The following is a 13,163-nucleotide window of genomic DNA, read 5'->3' as shown; positions in this document are numbered from 1 at the left end:
CAGCTACAGTACGATGCATCAAAAGTTTCTAACCGCCGTCTTTATTACCCAGGCTGTTCCTGCTGAGTTAATAATGTGTATGGACTGTCAGGTGAAGATTCTTGAAGCAGTTGACAAGATGATTCATGTAATGGAGGAGCACAAAAGTCCTGGCGGTTCAGCACTTGACACAGGGAAGAACATCCTCAGCATTGTAGGTAGGTTTGCAAAACCAAGATGTTTCGTAATATATATATATATATATATATATATATATATATATATATATATATATATATATATATATATATATATATAGTATATGTGTGTGTGTGTGTGTGTGTGCAGTCAATTATTCGATGTTAATATTCAATGTATAGAATAACAATAAGACTGCAGTATTTTCTGATTTGAAGGTTCAAAGGTACATGGCCATGCCCCTTTTTGTCTAAAATGTCAAAATTCAGTGGACCGTATCTCCTAAACCCTTGCTCTGACCGACCCAAAAATTAAAAGTTAAAAGTTTAGTTTTGCTCCATAACTTCAAGCAAATTTTATTAAAATCAAAATCTGTTTGGTGAAACCGACCAGTCTGCTATGAACACAAAAATAGCAGTTTTTTGGTGAATGATGGGGGATAGATTTAAAAAAAAAAGTGAGTAAGCGGATACATGAATACACTGCCAAATACCATTTATGCAAGTACCGTATTTTCCACACTATAAGGCGCGCCTAAAAGCCTTAATTATTTTGAAAAGCTGATGGTGCACCTTGTAATCAGGTGTGCCTTATATATAGATCAATGTTGGGATTGGGATTCGTAGATGGGGAATAAACTGATAAAGTAAGCTTTACCAGTTTCTTTTGTGTGTTTACAGTTGAACAAGGTTGGTCATATTGACATTGAGTTATTATGATATTGAGAGTTTAGAGTTATTATTTGAGTTATTATTGTTATTACTTTGAGTATTACTATATTGTGATTGAAAAAGTTTTAAAATATGTCATTAATTGAGGGTGCGCCTTATAATCCGGTGCGCCTTATATGTGGGAAAAGTTTTAAAATATTTCAATAATTTAGGGTGCGCCTTGTAATTTGGTGCAGCTTATAGTGCGGAAAATACGGTAATTCTTTCATCCATCCATCTATTTACTATAATACAGTAGGTCTTACCTGAGACGGAGCCAAACACATCTGGAGCCAATCACAGTGCATCAATAGACATGCCTACATTCACAATCTACAGTTTTCAATTATGTAACCTTTTTTGTATTATTTGTTGACAGGTTACTCTCTGGCCATTGCCTCAAGTTCTCAACACAACTTGGCGCCATCAGCCATCACCTTGTCGGCAATTAGCCAAGCAGGGGCCTTAATGCGCTCCTTGATGCATTCACCCGGTGCTGGTGAGGCGCCGCTTTCCTTTGTCACACCTTATATCAGTACAGCTGGCTTCTATGGCGACCCCGCTGACTTCATCTGCTCTCAGCCGTCAAAACAACCTCCCACCAATCATTCACACTTATCAAATCTGCCATGTCCGTTTCAAATCCCAAAGTCACTCACCGCTCACCTAAAGAACCAGCGCTCAGAACTGGTGCAAGTGGTTTTAGGGCTGGATGAGTCTCATTCTTTGCTGGCTGCGGCTGAGCCTCCAATCTCCACTACTCTGGTCGCCATGGAGATCACCACCCCTCGCGGTGAGCCCGTTCCCATCCAGGATCTTCAGCCTGAACAGGCCATTCGGGTCACCCTGCACAGCAAGATTCCCGTGGAGATGAGTGAGACAAATGGATATGGGAGAGTGGATGATCATGCTAATGGTTCTTGTCCTACTGTTAGGCTTCCATCTGAAGGATGTCTGAACTTTACAATAAAAACTGTGGGTGGTCTGGATAAAAATGCTGGTTTATACATCTCATTCAACTTCAGCCTCCTACCAGGTAAACATCATTATTTTAACCAGAATATCAGTCATTTAAAGCTTTTCCTTTACTCTATTTACATGCACTAGACCTATCAAAACAGCATAATAATGTGTATTGACTGCCAGATATTTGAAATTGATATATGTTCAACCTATTATGCATTTTTAGGAGTTATTTCAGAAACTGTGGGAAATGTTGGGATAAAAATGACAAGTGGATCTCAACTGGCCTTCTCAAAAGAGTGGCCTATCAACATGTCAGTTCTGAACACCTTCACAGAGAAAACTATATTTCTTTCTCCTCTGTGAGTACACTTTTATTCTCACATTTTGTATTACGTTTAACGACTTTGTAAAAATATTTTTCTTTGTGCCTAATGCTAGAGAGATTTTTAAAAATTGAGATTATGAGTTGTAATCTGTTATTAAATGATTGAGTTAATTTATTTCTCATCAACATTTCTAAGAAAAAAAACATCTTTTTCATCAGTTTGTTTTTTATTTAGATATTTAGTGTTATTGTGACAGATTAAAAGACAATAGTGGCTTCAGTCATCGATTTTCTTTTAACAAACTTATGTATGCAGTTGTAACTGACTACTCCCAACTGCTTGCTGCAAATTTAAGTTCGATCTTCAGGAGGAATGGAGCTGTTTTCTTTGGTTAATCGCCAAATACTTAGAAAAGAACATAAAAATAAAACATTGTCCATTGCAGACTTGCTGAAACGTGTGGTTTTACGGTAAATTAGCGCCTTTGTTGCTGTCGTTAGATGTGGTTGCAGTCGCACCATGTTATTGCTTTGCATTTATGTGGTATGCTAAACTTGAGCTGCCTCTGTGGGAAGCAAGCTCAAGCATTCTTTGCAAGAAGGATCCTCCTTACAATGAATGCTCAATCACGCTATTCTTATCAAAGGTGCCATCGGTATGTGTTTTTTTGAAAGTTAAATTCCCTATTCATAGGACTGATAATTTTCACATGCGCTTCCATTTTCATGTTTTCCTAAATGCTGCTCCTGAATTTGCCTACCCACCCACAACAGATGCTATTACTACCAGGTTATGTAAAAAACAATGACAGTTAAACGGTGTCCATTTCAGGGTGGGATTGATCTTTGCTTTCCAACCCCCAACAACTCAAGCACAAGAATCCCAATGCATAAAAACAGTTCTAACCAGGATAAAGAAAGCAACATATTTTAGATTAAAAACAAACAGCAGTTTAAAAAAAAAAAAAACAAATGATTTTATTCTATTAATCTCACGCGCATGATTTTTCTTTTGTCACAGTTTAAATCAGACAGCGGAGACTCTGTCCGTCAGCCTGACCTCTTCTGAGTTGGAGGGCGGTCGTGTTGCGGTGTCATTATGTGTGTTCAGCTCTCTGTGTCAGTACTACAGCGTTAAGGAGATGACTTGGCGTACTGACGGTCTCAAGCCACTAGAGGACACTACACTCCAGACGGTCCACTGCCTGACTCACCACCTCACCATGTTCGGGGCCAGTTTGTTTCTTCATCCTGGGGCCGTTGTGCTTCTGCCGCCTGTACGGTGCCTAATGCAGGAAACACGAGGAGAGACGATGCTAATCTGTGATTAAATATAACCCTATCCCTATCCAGGCAGTAGGTCCCACTCTCAATGTGGTGGTGGGGATTGTATGTGCTGTTCTCATCTTGATTCACCTGCTGGTGGGACTCATTGCACATAAACTGGACCACCTAGACAGCCTGAGGCTCAGCCAAGTGCCCCTGTGTGGTCAAGCAGGACTGTACCACTACAAAGTGCTGGTCAAGACTGGGTGGAGGCGTGGGGCAGGTCAGTAAATGTGACAACAAAAAATAAAATCATGGCAAAAACTTACATTAGAATTCTATGAGGAAAATTCTAATGCAGAGTCGTTTTCCATCAGGTACCACAGCACATGTTGGGATCAGTCTGTATGGTGTAAACAAGAGTGGCTCTCGTCATCTGCAGAGGGATGGAGCTTTTCAACGTGGCAGCCTTGACCAGTTTCACTTAGAAACAGACGCCAACTTGGGCGAAGTCTGGAAAATCCGAATCTGGCATGACAACACAGGTGAGAGCAGTATGCATATTTTATCCAGCAACTCCAGAAGATAAATTGTGTAACGTCATCCGTTTTATTTCTGGCTTGTCTGTTGGAAAATTGCATCACAATGACAATGTTTGTCCATATAAAATGTATAAACAAAATAAAAGCATTGAAAAATTTGCAAAGGAGTCGCCCAATACATGTAGCAATACATTCATTGATGTTCCAATTAATTTGTTTTGAATTTGAAAATAAACTTATTATGCATTAAAAAAAAACAACAACATTAATTTCCACTTGTTGGAATTGCACGTGTGTCATCATGTACCCCCATTTGTGAACTGCTCTCCATGTAGGTTTGGATCCATCCTGGTATGTTCAGCATGTGGTTGTCTGGGACCCAATGACAGACCACATGTTCTTCTTCCTGGTGGATGACTGGCTCTCAGTGGAAAATCCAAAGAATAGAACAGTGGAGAAAGAAATTCTGGCTTCATGTAGGTTTACCTAACTTTAGCCAAAGAATAACATCACATCAAATAACAAAATGTTGAATTTCCCAGGTCCTGAAGAACTTTTTCAATTCCGACGAATCCTTTGCTCCCAGTTGATTTTTGGAATGGTGGAGCGCCATTTGTGGATGTCACTATGGGAACGCCCAATCCACAGTGTTTTTACAAGAGCTCAGCGAGTTAGCTGTAGTGCTCTCATGCTGCATCTCTACCTGGCATCGGGCGCTTTATGGTATGGAGCTGTGGGTTCCCAGGGAAACAGGTAAGAGCCGAATGACTAATGCGGGATTTAAATCGATGGAATAACAGCATTAAAACAATGATCATGAAATGTGTTTTTGCAAGTGGGCCAGTGTCAACCAAACTGCTGATCAGTATGGAAACTGTTGCTGTGGGGATGGTTCTTGCAGTTTTGCTGTTTCCGCTTCAGTGTTTGATCTGCTTTTTCTTTAGAAAAGCACACAGTCAGGTAATGGAACGTTGTTGAAGGGAAGTCAAAACAAAGTGTTTTTTTTTTTTTTTAACATGAATTAAAAATAAAAAATGTGAATGTGATGTAAGGTTCAATAGCAAGTGACAAAATAGCCATCTTCTGATATAACTTATATCTCAAATGGGGATACAGGTACTCCTCATGGTACTTGAAGGAATGCCAGGGGTTCTCGAGATTTTAACTAAAATAAACAAGCAATGCAAATGTCATTTAAAAATAATTACTGAATTAATTAGATGTTTTAGGAAAATACAAATTCATAAAATAAATGTTATGTTCAGTAGTGTATTCAATTTCATTACCATATTTTTAAAAGCCAGATTTTACCCCATATCAAAATGGTTCGACCCAACGTTTCATGTGCCTCGTCTTGTCACCTATGATCCCAAAAGAGGACACTTTAAGTTGAATACTTTTCTGTGGACAATTATTTATTTATAATTATTTATTTTCGTGAATAGGTCCGACACTTTATTTTGATTCCTTTTTTGTGGTGAAATATATATCAGTAATTAAGTTAATAACTTATTTTTGTGAACAGATCTCTACTGTAATCCCAAAAGAGGACATATAATGTTTAGTATTTTTCTGTGGACAAATATTTATTTATAATTATTTCTTTTTGATAAGGAGTCTGACACGTTATTTTGATTACTTTTTGTGGAAAAATATTTATTAATGATTAAGTTATTTCTTTTTTATAACAGATCTCTTCTATGATGCAAAATTGGTCACTTTATGCTGATTATTATTTTGTGGACCAATAAAAATGAAGTTTGTAAGATTCTAAAGTTAAATAAATTTGATGACATGTTTTAAGTATTTTTTTTTCACCCAAAAATTATTTGCACTGGTTAAGGGGTATATGGTTGAAATGATAATTCACAGGGGGTACACCACTGAAATAAGGTTGAGAAACAATGACCTATAGTATATACATCGATACTAAAGAGTTGTAATAGAAATATCCTATTAGATCTTATTTTGAAACAACATTCAACCAAACTCTTTCGTATCGATGTATATACTGTAGGTCATAGTTAGAGTATAACAGCTTTTGAATGTTTGATTGGCAGGCAATCGATCAAGGGTGTAAACTTGTTCCCGCGCAAATTCAGCTGGGACAGGCCAACGTTGTCCTAACAAAGATAAGGACTGTACAAAATGGTAAAGGATTACAAAATGTTAAATGTATATTTGTAACACAGGTAATCATGGATGTGTCAGCTCCTTCTTCACCAGTTTGTTATTCCGTGGAAATGGATGTCTACCTGGGCCAATCAGAAGTATCAGGGCCATCATTCTTATCTCTGTCTGGACCCTCTAGCCGTCTCCAAGCTAGTCCCTCTTCCGTGAGTGTACTCAAACATGCGGCTCCAGCTGATCCATATCTCATTAATAATGACATATTCCTTAATGATTTTCTACTAGTTACTGGAGAGCAAAGCTTTTGACTCCAGCATCCTGGACTTTTGGGCTGCCTCTGGTTTGGTGCCCCAGATGGTTGATGGCATGTGTCAGGAAGAGACAACGACATCCTGGGCTTCCTGCGACAGTCTGCTCAAAGAGTCTGAAGACCTCGCTTCGTCTGAGGCCCCCTTTGCTTTGTGTGCAACACGCCAACTAAGGAGGAAAAAAGCTCGCATGCAGCTGCACCTGAGCCCATGCTCCTCTTCTGATCCACCTGCCGCCACTATGAACTATCACTCTTCTGTACTGGATCAAGATACTGCCAAGGCACTGCAATTTCAAAACCACAGTATCAAAACATTTTTGACCCTCTCTGGTAAGAATATATTTGTGCGAACAAGAGAAAGGTGAGCAAGCAAATCAATTTAACTATGTGCAAAAGGCCTGAACTATATTTTATGTGTGGCTTTCAGAGGAAAATCTGCTGATGTCAATAGAAGAAGCGACAGAATCCACATTCCATTATGCTAAAAACAACTCAGACAGCGGGCGGGGCTCGCCTACAACATTTTCAAACACGCAAGTTCTACATCTCAATGCTGTTGCAGAACTTCCTCATTGTAATTGTCATACAAGTTTGCAAAGTTGATTATATCTTATTAGTCTTGTCTTTTCTCAGCCAGAGCACCTCATGTAGCAATTGGTCAGATTACACGGATGATAGATACCTCCATGAACCAGAGTTTCTTAAGTCCGAGGTGCATTCGGGTCCTTCACAACCCGAGACAAAACTCTCCAGATGTCCATCTGTACTATCTATGGACTCGGTGGCCAGCACCTTCCTGCCAAGTCCTTCTCCTGATTCGACAAGATGCTCCTCCACCACACGCATTGGTACAGAGAAAACTAAGGGATTCTACTAATTTTGCCCTTTCATATAGTTAATGTTAACAATTTGTCATTAATTAAAAATAATTTAAAGTAAAATACAAAAAACAAAAGTAAATACAATAACACAGTGTCAAGTCTCATAGTGAGTCAAAAGCCAAATGATACAAATGTACCTTTAAGTGTTTTTTAAAGTTGGACAGAAAAAGGAGGCTTGTCTAATATTTAGTGAAAGGTCATTCCGAAGAGAGGGGTCGGCCACGGAAGAGATTAATGTCTTTGAAGGAAAAAAGAATAATTGCAGCCTCACAGTCAACAATAACAATAATAGAAATAATAATAATAATAATGACGATGTTAGATGACATCCCACTGAAATTCAATCATATTTTAATTTTGGTTGAATACCTTTTAAAATCATTAGGGTCATTCCTTTGACTTTGAGTGGCAGTTTAGTAGATGCTGTCGTAATGATACGAGTGATAAAAAGTTAAAACAAATTCTTTAACTTTGAGACATCTTTCATGTTCCTGTTTTTTGCTCACCAAATGTTACCTTTAATTTGGTTAAAGACGATGTGGCGTTTCTTCAGAATGTCCTTCCCGCTCTGGGCCAGAAAATTGAAATGTTTCATTGATTCAACATTTGCATTTTCATGTCCTTATTTGATTTTAGTTGAGTGATTTGTGACAAGAAACAAGGTAAAAGCAAATTATGAAGTGACCAGAAGCTCACACTGTTGCCTGAAATATAAACAGCAGCAACTCGCCATGTTCAGTCTTTGTCTAAAGGTCATTCCTCACATTAGAGTTACCAAACAAAACAAAAAAATCAACCAGTAGTTTCTTCTCAGTAATGTCAATCAATGTTGGTACCCAAGTGTGAAAAATCCTTGTGTATGTTATCGCTTTAGGCATTGCTCGAGGGCGACCCGGCTGGCAGTTTCCTCCATGGGTGTTGCGTGTGATGTACCTCCTACTGGCTGTGTTGATCGTGACATGTCTTGCTCTAGTCGGAATCTACGGCAGACTTTTCTCCAGAACAGTAGTCCTCATGTGGATCATCTCTGCACTGTCTGCCTTCCTCTCTTCTGCTCTCCTGCTGGAGCCTCTCAAAGTCAGTTTCAACACTCTCAGTTTGCTCATGCATCTAAGAACCTGTGCACATGGCCTTCCTCCCTTTAGGTGTTTGTTCAGGCCTTGATCTACACTGTCATTTGGCGACCTGTGGATCCAGAGGTGGAGGACCATTTAGCGCAGGAGACGACAGTGGTAAGAGCGTTTGGAGAACATGGTGGGAAAATTCGACCTCCCTGCGGCTACGGACTGCTGCAGGCCAAAGAGGAGGCTCGGAAAGTCCGTGCGCTGAGGTCACTCATGAGGGTGAGACAACCAAACCAAGATGTGTGGTTTGGTTGCAATTTCTGTTTGTTTGAATTGTCTTCTTTTTTTTTTTTTTTTGAAGCACTGTGTGTTCCAGCTGCTATTTCTGTTGCTGGTGCTCATGGTGAACTATCAGGACAATGTGGAAAGAAGGCAGGGAAGGTTGTTGCACTCCACTGTTAAACGCCACCTTCACAGCGCTCCCTTGGGGGTCACAGACTTAACATCTATCCAAAAGTAAGCACACCACACTATCATGCTATGAAAGATGAAATATATATATATATATATATATATATATATATATATATATATATATATATATATATATATATATATATATATATATGTACTTATATGTGTGTCCTCACTCTAGTATATGTGTCACACATCTATTTATTACTCTCATTTCAAGGTAAAAGATTTATCAAAGAAAATATGAAAAAAATATTGTCTATATTTAACCGGTTGTCTGCTGCTTCCCAATTCATCTCTGTTGTAGTAGATACTAACAACAGCAAGTAAACATTTTGGCAGTCACCAATCTCATGGTGTTTTTGGCGAATTTGGGGGAAAAAAAAAGCATTGTAATGCATTGCGTTAGTCTCATTTGTAACGAGTACAATACTACTATGTTTTGTGTGTAATATATTACACTACCATGTTACAGCAAAATGTAATGCATTACAGTTTTTACCTTTCTTTTGTAATACATTACTCCCAACACTGTCCATTGTTGTGGACATTTGTTTTTGGGCTTTATTATTTTGACTCAGCTGCCCCATTAGGTCCTAGTGTGTTCAGCAGAGGAGATGGATACAAATAACTTGACTGTCTTTATAAGACAAAATGGACAGAACTGTGGACAAAAATGAAAAAGATGATGAGTGGACTGGGAAGGCAGGGCAATCCTAAACCTGTGAAAAATGGTGATTAGTTTTATTTCTATTCCTTAAAGCTGTGTCGATGCCAAGCAGTGGATGAACAGCACTTTGGTGGCATACTTGCACCAAAACCCTCTACTCATTCTTGTGGGTTTGCCACAGCTCATGTACACAAACAAATTGGTCACTTTGGGGAACAGCAGCATGGAGACCCACCAAGTCTTGGCTGACCTTCATATGGGAACCCTTTGCAATACGCAGTAAGTAGATTTACTGTGGACTTGCCAAAATTGTCAAAGTGTTTATCATTTTTCATTGTGATAAATGTGTTTTCTTCCTTAGGCTTAAAATGCTGTCTTTGGATTTTACACAGTACCACAGAGAGTCTGGTTTGTTTCTATGTCTGTCCATCCAGCTAGATTGGACACAAAGAAAGACTTCGTCCCTCTCTGTCTATCCTTTCCTTATTCCATCATCACATGAAGACTTAGACCTTCTTTTGGTCCTCATGGTAAAACCAAACCAAACAAAACATCTCCTTCATTGTCAACTAATTAAAACTAATTTCAGTATGGACATGCCTATTTTGACAGGTTTTCCTTCTCAGTTCTGCCCTCCTCATATTGATTGGGGAATTGTGGTCGATGGCTAGCGAGCGTGCTCAGTATCTATGTCAAGGCAAACACTGGCTCCAACTCTTGTTGGTTGCATTGTCTTTGGCGACAAGTTTGCTTCACCTCTCTTTTCGCTCCCAAGCCGCTCTCTGCCTTTTCCAGGTATATGTACAATCAAACATCCATTTATCCATTTTCTGTAGCTGCTTATCCTCACAAATATGAGCAAAAATATGAGGACAACTTCTATTTCCTTCCTAATAATACTTCTCTCAATACTACTCCCTAATAATACCTCATTTTCAACTAAATTGTCATTTACTTTAGATTAGAGCAAGATTGAGCGTTTGATTGACAACTAATCGATCATCAAGTTTAATCCATTTTATTTTTTGATGATCTATTAAGCATTTTGAGATTAAGTTTAATTTAAAATTGACGAAATCATTGAGATTTCAGCATCTAAACAGTAAATATAGTAAATATCCATTTATCTAGTCCTCTACCTAAGCAGAATCCTTTCTGGATGAGTCACAGTAAAACACTTGCAAACATTTCATTTTGCTGTAGGAAAAAAAAAATCTATCAACTTTTTGCTGATTTTAACAAGCAAACTAGTAATTAAATCTTAATTTCTTTATGTTTGACATATTCTGTGGAGTTAATTTGAAATTGAATATCTGCTAAGTGTTAATGTTCATCCGACCATCTCCTATGATTTAGCTGAGATCACAACCTGACAGCTTTATCAACTTCCATGGCCCTGCTCGACTGACTCTGTGGTCTTCTCAATGTGCCGCTATCTTACTCACTTTTCTGGTCCTCAAGGTAAAAAAGAGCTACATTTTGATCCTAACGTAATAATACTGGCATATGGTTTTACGTTGTATTCTTTAACACATTCCTATTTTGTTTTACAGCTGTTGGGAACATTAAGATTTGTGCGGAGGTGGAGTTTGATCATCAGGGTCCTGGGGGGAGCTTGGAAGGAGTTGCGGGCCTTATGTTTCTTCTTACTGTTACTGATTTTGTTCAGTGTTCACCTCGGGAATACGGTAACAAATATATATATTTTTTTCCAAAAAGAAGCGCATTTGACTTTGGCTCTGGTTTCAGCTCTTCTCTCAGTCAGTGGAAGGCTTTTTGTCAGTACATCAAGTTTTTGGGTCATTGATGTCCGTTTTGCGTGGCCGGCTTGGCCTCCAAAGACTATACAGAGTCCATCCCGTCGTCGGCCCTCTGTATGGAGTACTTCTGATGGGGGCAGGTGTTTGGTTCTTGGCTAAACTCTGCGGGGCCATTCTCATTCGTGCATACAGGTATTATACACCTCATGTGTTTATTTTTGCAATTGTGAGTTTAATAATTATCTGAATACATTTGATATGCTTACAAAACAACTTAAAATGACTTGATCATTTTCTTCCAAAATGTTCTCGCGCCAAGCAGATTTGTTAATACGTTGTTTGTCTGTGTTTTGCGGTTTAAGGGTTGAGAAAGCAGACATATATCATCCAACAGCAGAACCTCAGGATTACGAGATGGTGGAATTCTTCATCAAGAGACTCAAGCTGTGGATTGGACTCACCAAGGCTAAAGAAGTGGGTTTCATGATTAGTGGACTCTTATTGAGGCATGTGGCAGCAGCTAGCTTAGCGGTTAGCGCATCATCCCATCTTTTCTCCCCCGATGGATGGAAAATTGATGGATTTTATTTTTTAATTAATAGAATTTGTCTATTTAAAAATAAAAAGACTGATTTCATGTAACTCGTTTCTTTCTATTCTAGTTCAGGCACCGGGTGAAGTTTGAAGGCATGGACGTTCCACCTTCCAGAGCCTCCCAGGAATCCCGTCTGTCCACGCTTTTTTCCTCCCTTCCATCTTCTCGCTCGCCATCTTCATCACCTTCCTTTTCATCTCCACGCTCTTTGGCATCATCCCTTTCTGTCCTGTCTGAGGACTCGACACTTTCCGAACAAGGATTTGACGTCCAACCCTTCTTGGACCACCTGCTGCCATGTGTCAACGCTTTGCTTTCTCGATTTGATAGGGTGACGCAAATAACTGAGGACTTGAACCGCCTGGAGGTTGAACTTGAAGACGCTCTTTCCAAGAGAAAGAAAAGTAAGATCAGTAAGAAGGAGAACTGTGAGGACACATTTCCAAACTCAGCAAATCCAATGGATCAGGGGGGTGATGGGAGGGCGAAAGGTGAAGTGAGACGCAGGAGGAAAGGTCTGCTTTACACTAATCCACAAAAATCAATTTCGGCCATGTTTCCTTTCACTCCTTCCGCGCTACACCCCCCTCTTGCAGCGGCCCACTTCTTCCCTCGTACACGGAGCTCTCACTCGGAATCTGAATCACTACACCTTCACTATTACAGGCCAAGTGACACAATTGAAGCGGTAAGAGGAAGCTCCAGTTTGCTTCCTGTAAGTTCTCCTGGTTTTATAAGTTTTCCCAAGAGGAGTGCGTGGCATTCCGGAAGTTCGCATTCAGCAGATGCAGCTCAAAGGTTGTGGCTACAACAAGGAGGAGTTGCCCCATATGGCAATTTGCCTCTCACCTTCATCAGACCAAATAGTGAGGAGGGCGTCAGGAGACATATCAGTGACGGGGCGCCGAAAAAGAGAAAGGCTTGGATCTCTGAGGGACCTTCTTAAAATTTTTACTTCAAAACCATGCTAATTGAAACCTTGGTGGAACAACATCAAGCCTTAATGGTAAACTAAGGAAAGTAATAATACCAAATTTTATATATATATATATATATATATATATATATATATATATATATATATATATATATATATATATATATATATATATATATTTCTTTTTTTTTTTTTCAAATCAACCTGAAACTGAAATTTCTCTGCATCAAGACGAGAGACAACAGGGTCTCAATTAGTACATTATACTTTTATGTGAATGTTTTTCATTAGCATTTACTTTTTGAATATGACACGAATGCCTCACAAGGCATGTAAAGGAATTTTATGGAGGGGAC

The 13,163-nt window shown here is 39.0% G+C and overlaps 1 protein-coding gene across 1 annotated transcript in view; it reads left to right on the top strand.

The window, feature by feature from the left end:
* Positions 1 to 12,950, top strand: part of pkd1b (polycystic kidney disease 1b) — a 29,219-nt gene extending 16,269 nt beyond the window's left edge. The window contains exons 18-41 of the mRNA XM_088439623.1: positions 53 to 197; positions 1,267 to 1,923; positions 2,077 to 2,212; positions 3,290 to 3,455; positions 3,532 to 3,727; positions 3,822 to 3,989; positions 4,322 to 4,462; positions 4,529 to 4,739; positions 4,823 to 4,946; positions 6,179 to 6,322; positions 6,402 to 6,756; positions 6,854 to 6,963; positions 7,064 to 7,274; positions 8,182 to 8,384; positions 8,453 to 8,650; positions 8,733 to 8,887; positions 9,609 to 9,794; positions 9,877 to 10,045; positions 10,128 to 10,310; positions 10,872 to 10,976; positions 11,069 to 11,203; positions 11,265 to 11,467; positions 11,638 to 11,749; positions 11,938 to 12,950. Of these exons, the coding sequence (XP_088295749.1) occupies positions 53 to 197; positions 1,267 to 1,923; positions 2,077 to 2,212; positions 3,290 to 3,455; positions 3,532 to 3,727; positions 3,822 to 3,989; positions 4,322 to 4,462; positions 4,529 to 4,739; positions 4,823 to 4,946; positions 6,179 to 6,322; positions 6,402 to 6,756; positions 6,854 to 6,963; positions 7,064 to 7,274; positions 8,182 to 8,384; positions 8,453 to 8,650; positions 8,733 to 8,887; positions 9,609 to 9,794; positions 9,877 to 10,045; positions 10,128 to 10,310; positions 10,872 to 10,976; positions 11,069 to 11,203; positions 11,265 to 11,467; positions 11,638 to 11,749; positions 11,938 to 12,816 (5,292 nt within the window). The 3' untranslated portion in view covers positions 12,817 to 12,950. The remainder of the gene's footprint in view (positions 1 to 52; positions 198 to 1,266; positions 1,924 to 2,076; positions 2,213 to 3,289; positions 3,456 to 3,531; positions 3,728 to 3,821; positions 3,990 to 4,321; positions 4,463 to 4,528; positions 4,740 to 4,822; positions 4,947 to 6,178; positions 6,323 to 6,401; positions 6,757 to 6,853; positions 6,964 to 7,063; positions 7,275 to 8,181; positions 8,385 to 8,452; positions 8,651 to 8,732; positions 8,888 to 9,608; positions 9,795 to 9,876; positions 10,046 to 10,127; positions 10,311 to 10,871; positions 10,977 to 11,068; positions 11,204 to 11,264; positions 11,468 to 11,637; positions 11,750 to 11,937) is intronic.
* The last annotated feature ends 213 nt before the right edge of the window (positions 12,951 to 13,163 follow it).

The sequence above is a fragment of the Hippichthys cyanospilos genome, chromosome 17 (assembly GCF_059441005.1).
Source record: "Hippichthys cyanospilos isolate Australia breed blue-spotted pipefish chromosome 17, RoL_Hcya_1.0, whole genome shotgun sequence".
Classification (NCBI taxonomy): domain Eukaryota; kingdom Metazoa; phylum Chordata; class Actinopteri; order Syngnathiformes; family Syngnathidae; genus Hippichthys; species Hippichthys cyanospilos.
This window is presented reverse-complemented; position numbering and strand designations above follow the sequence as displayed.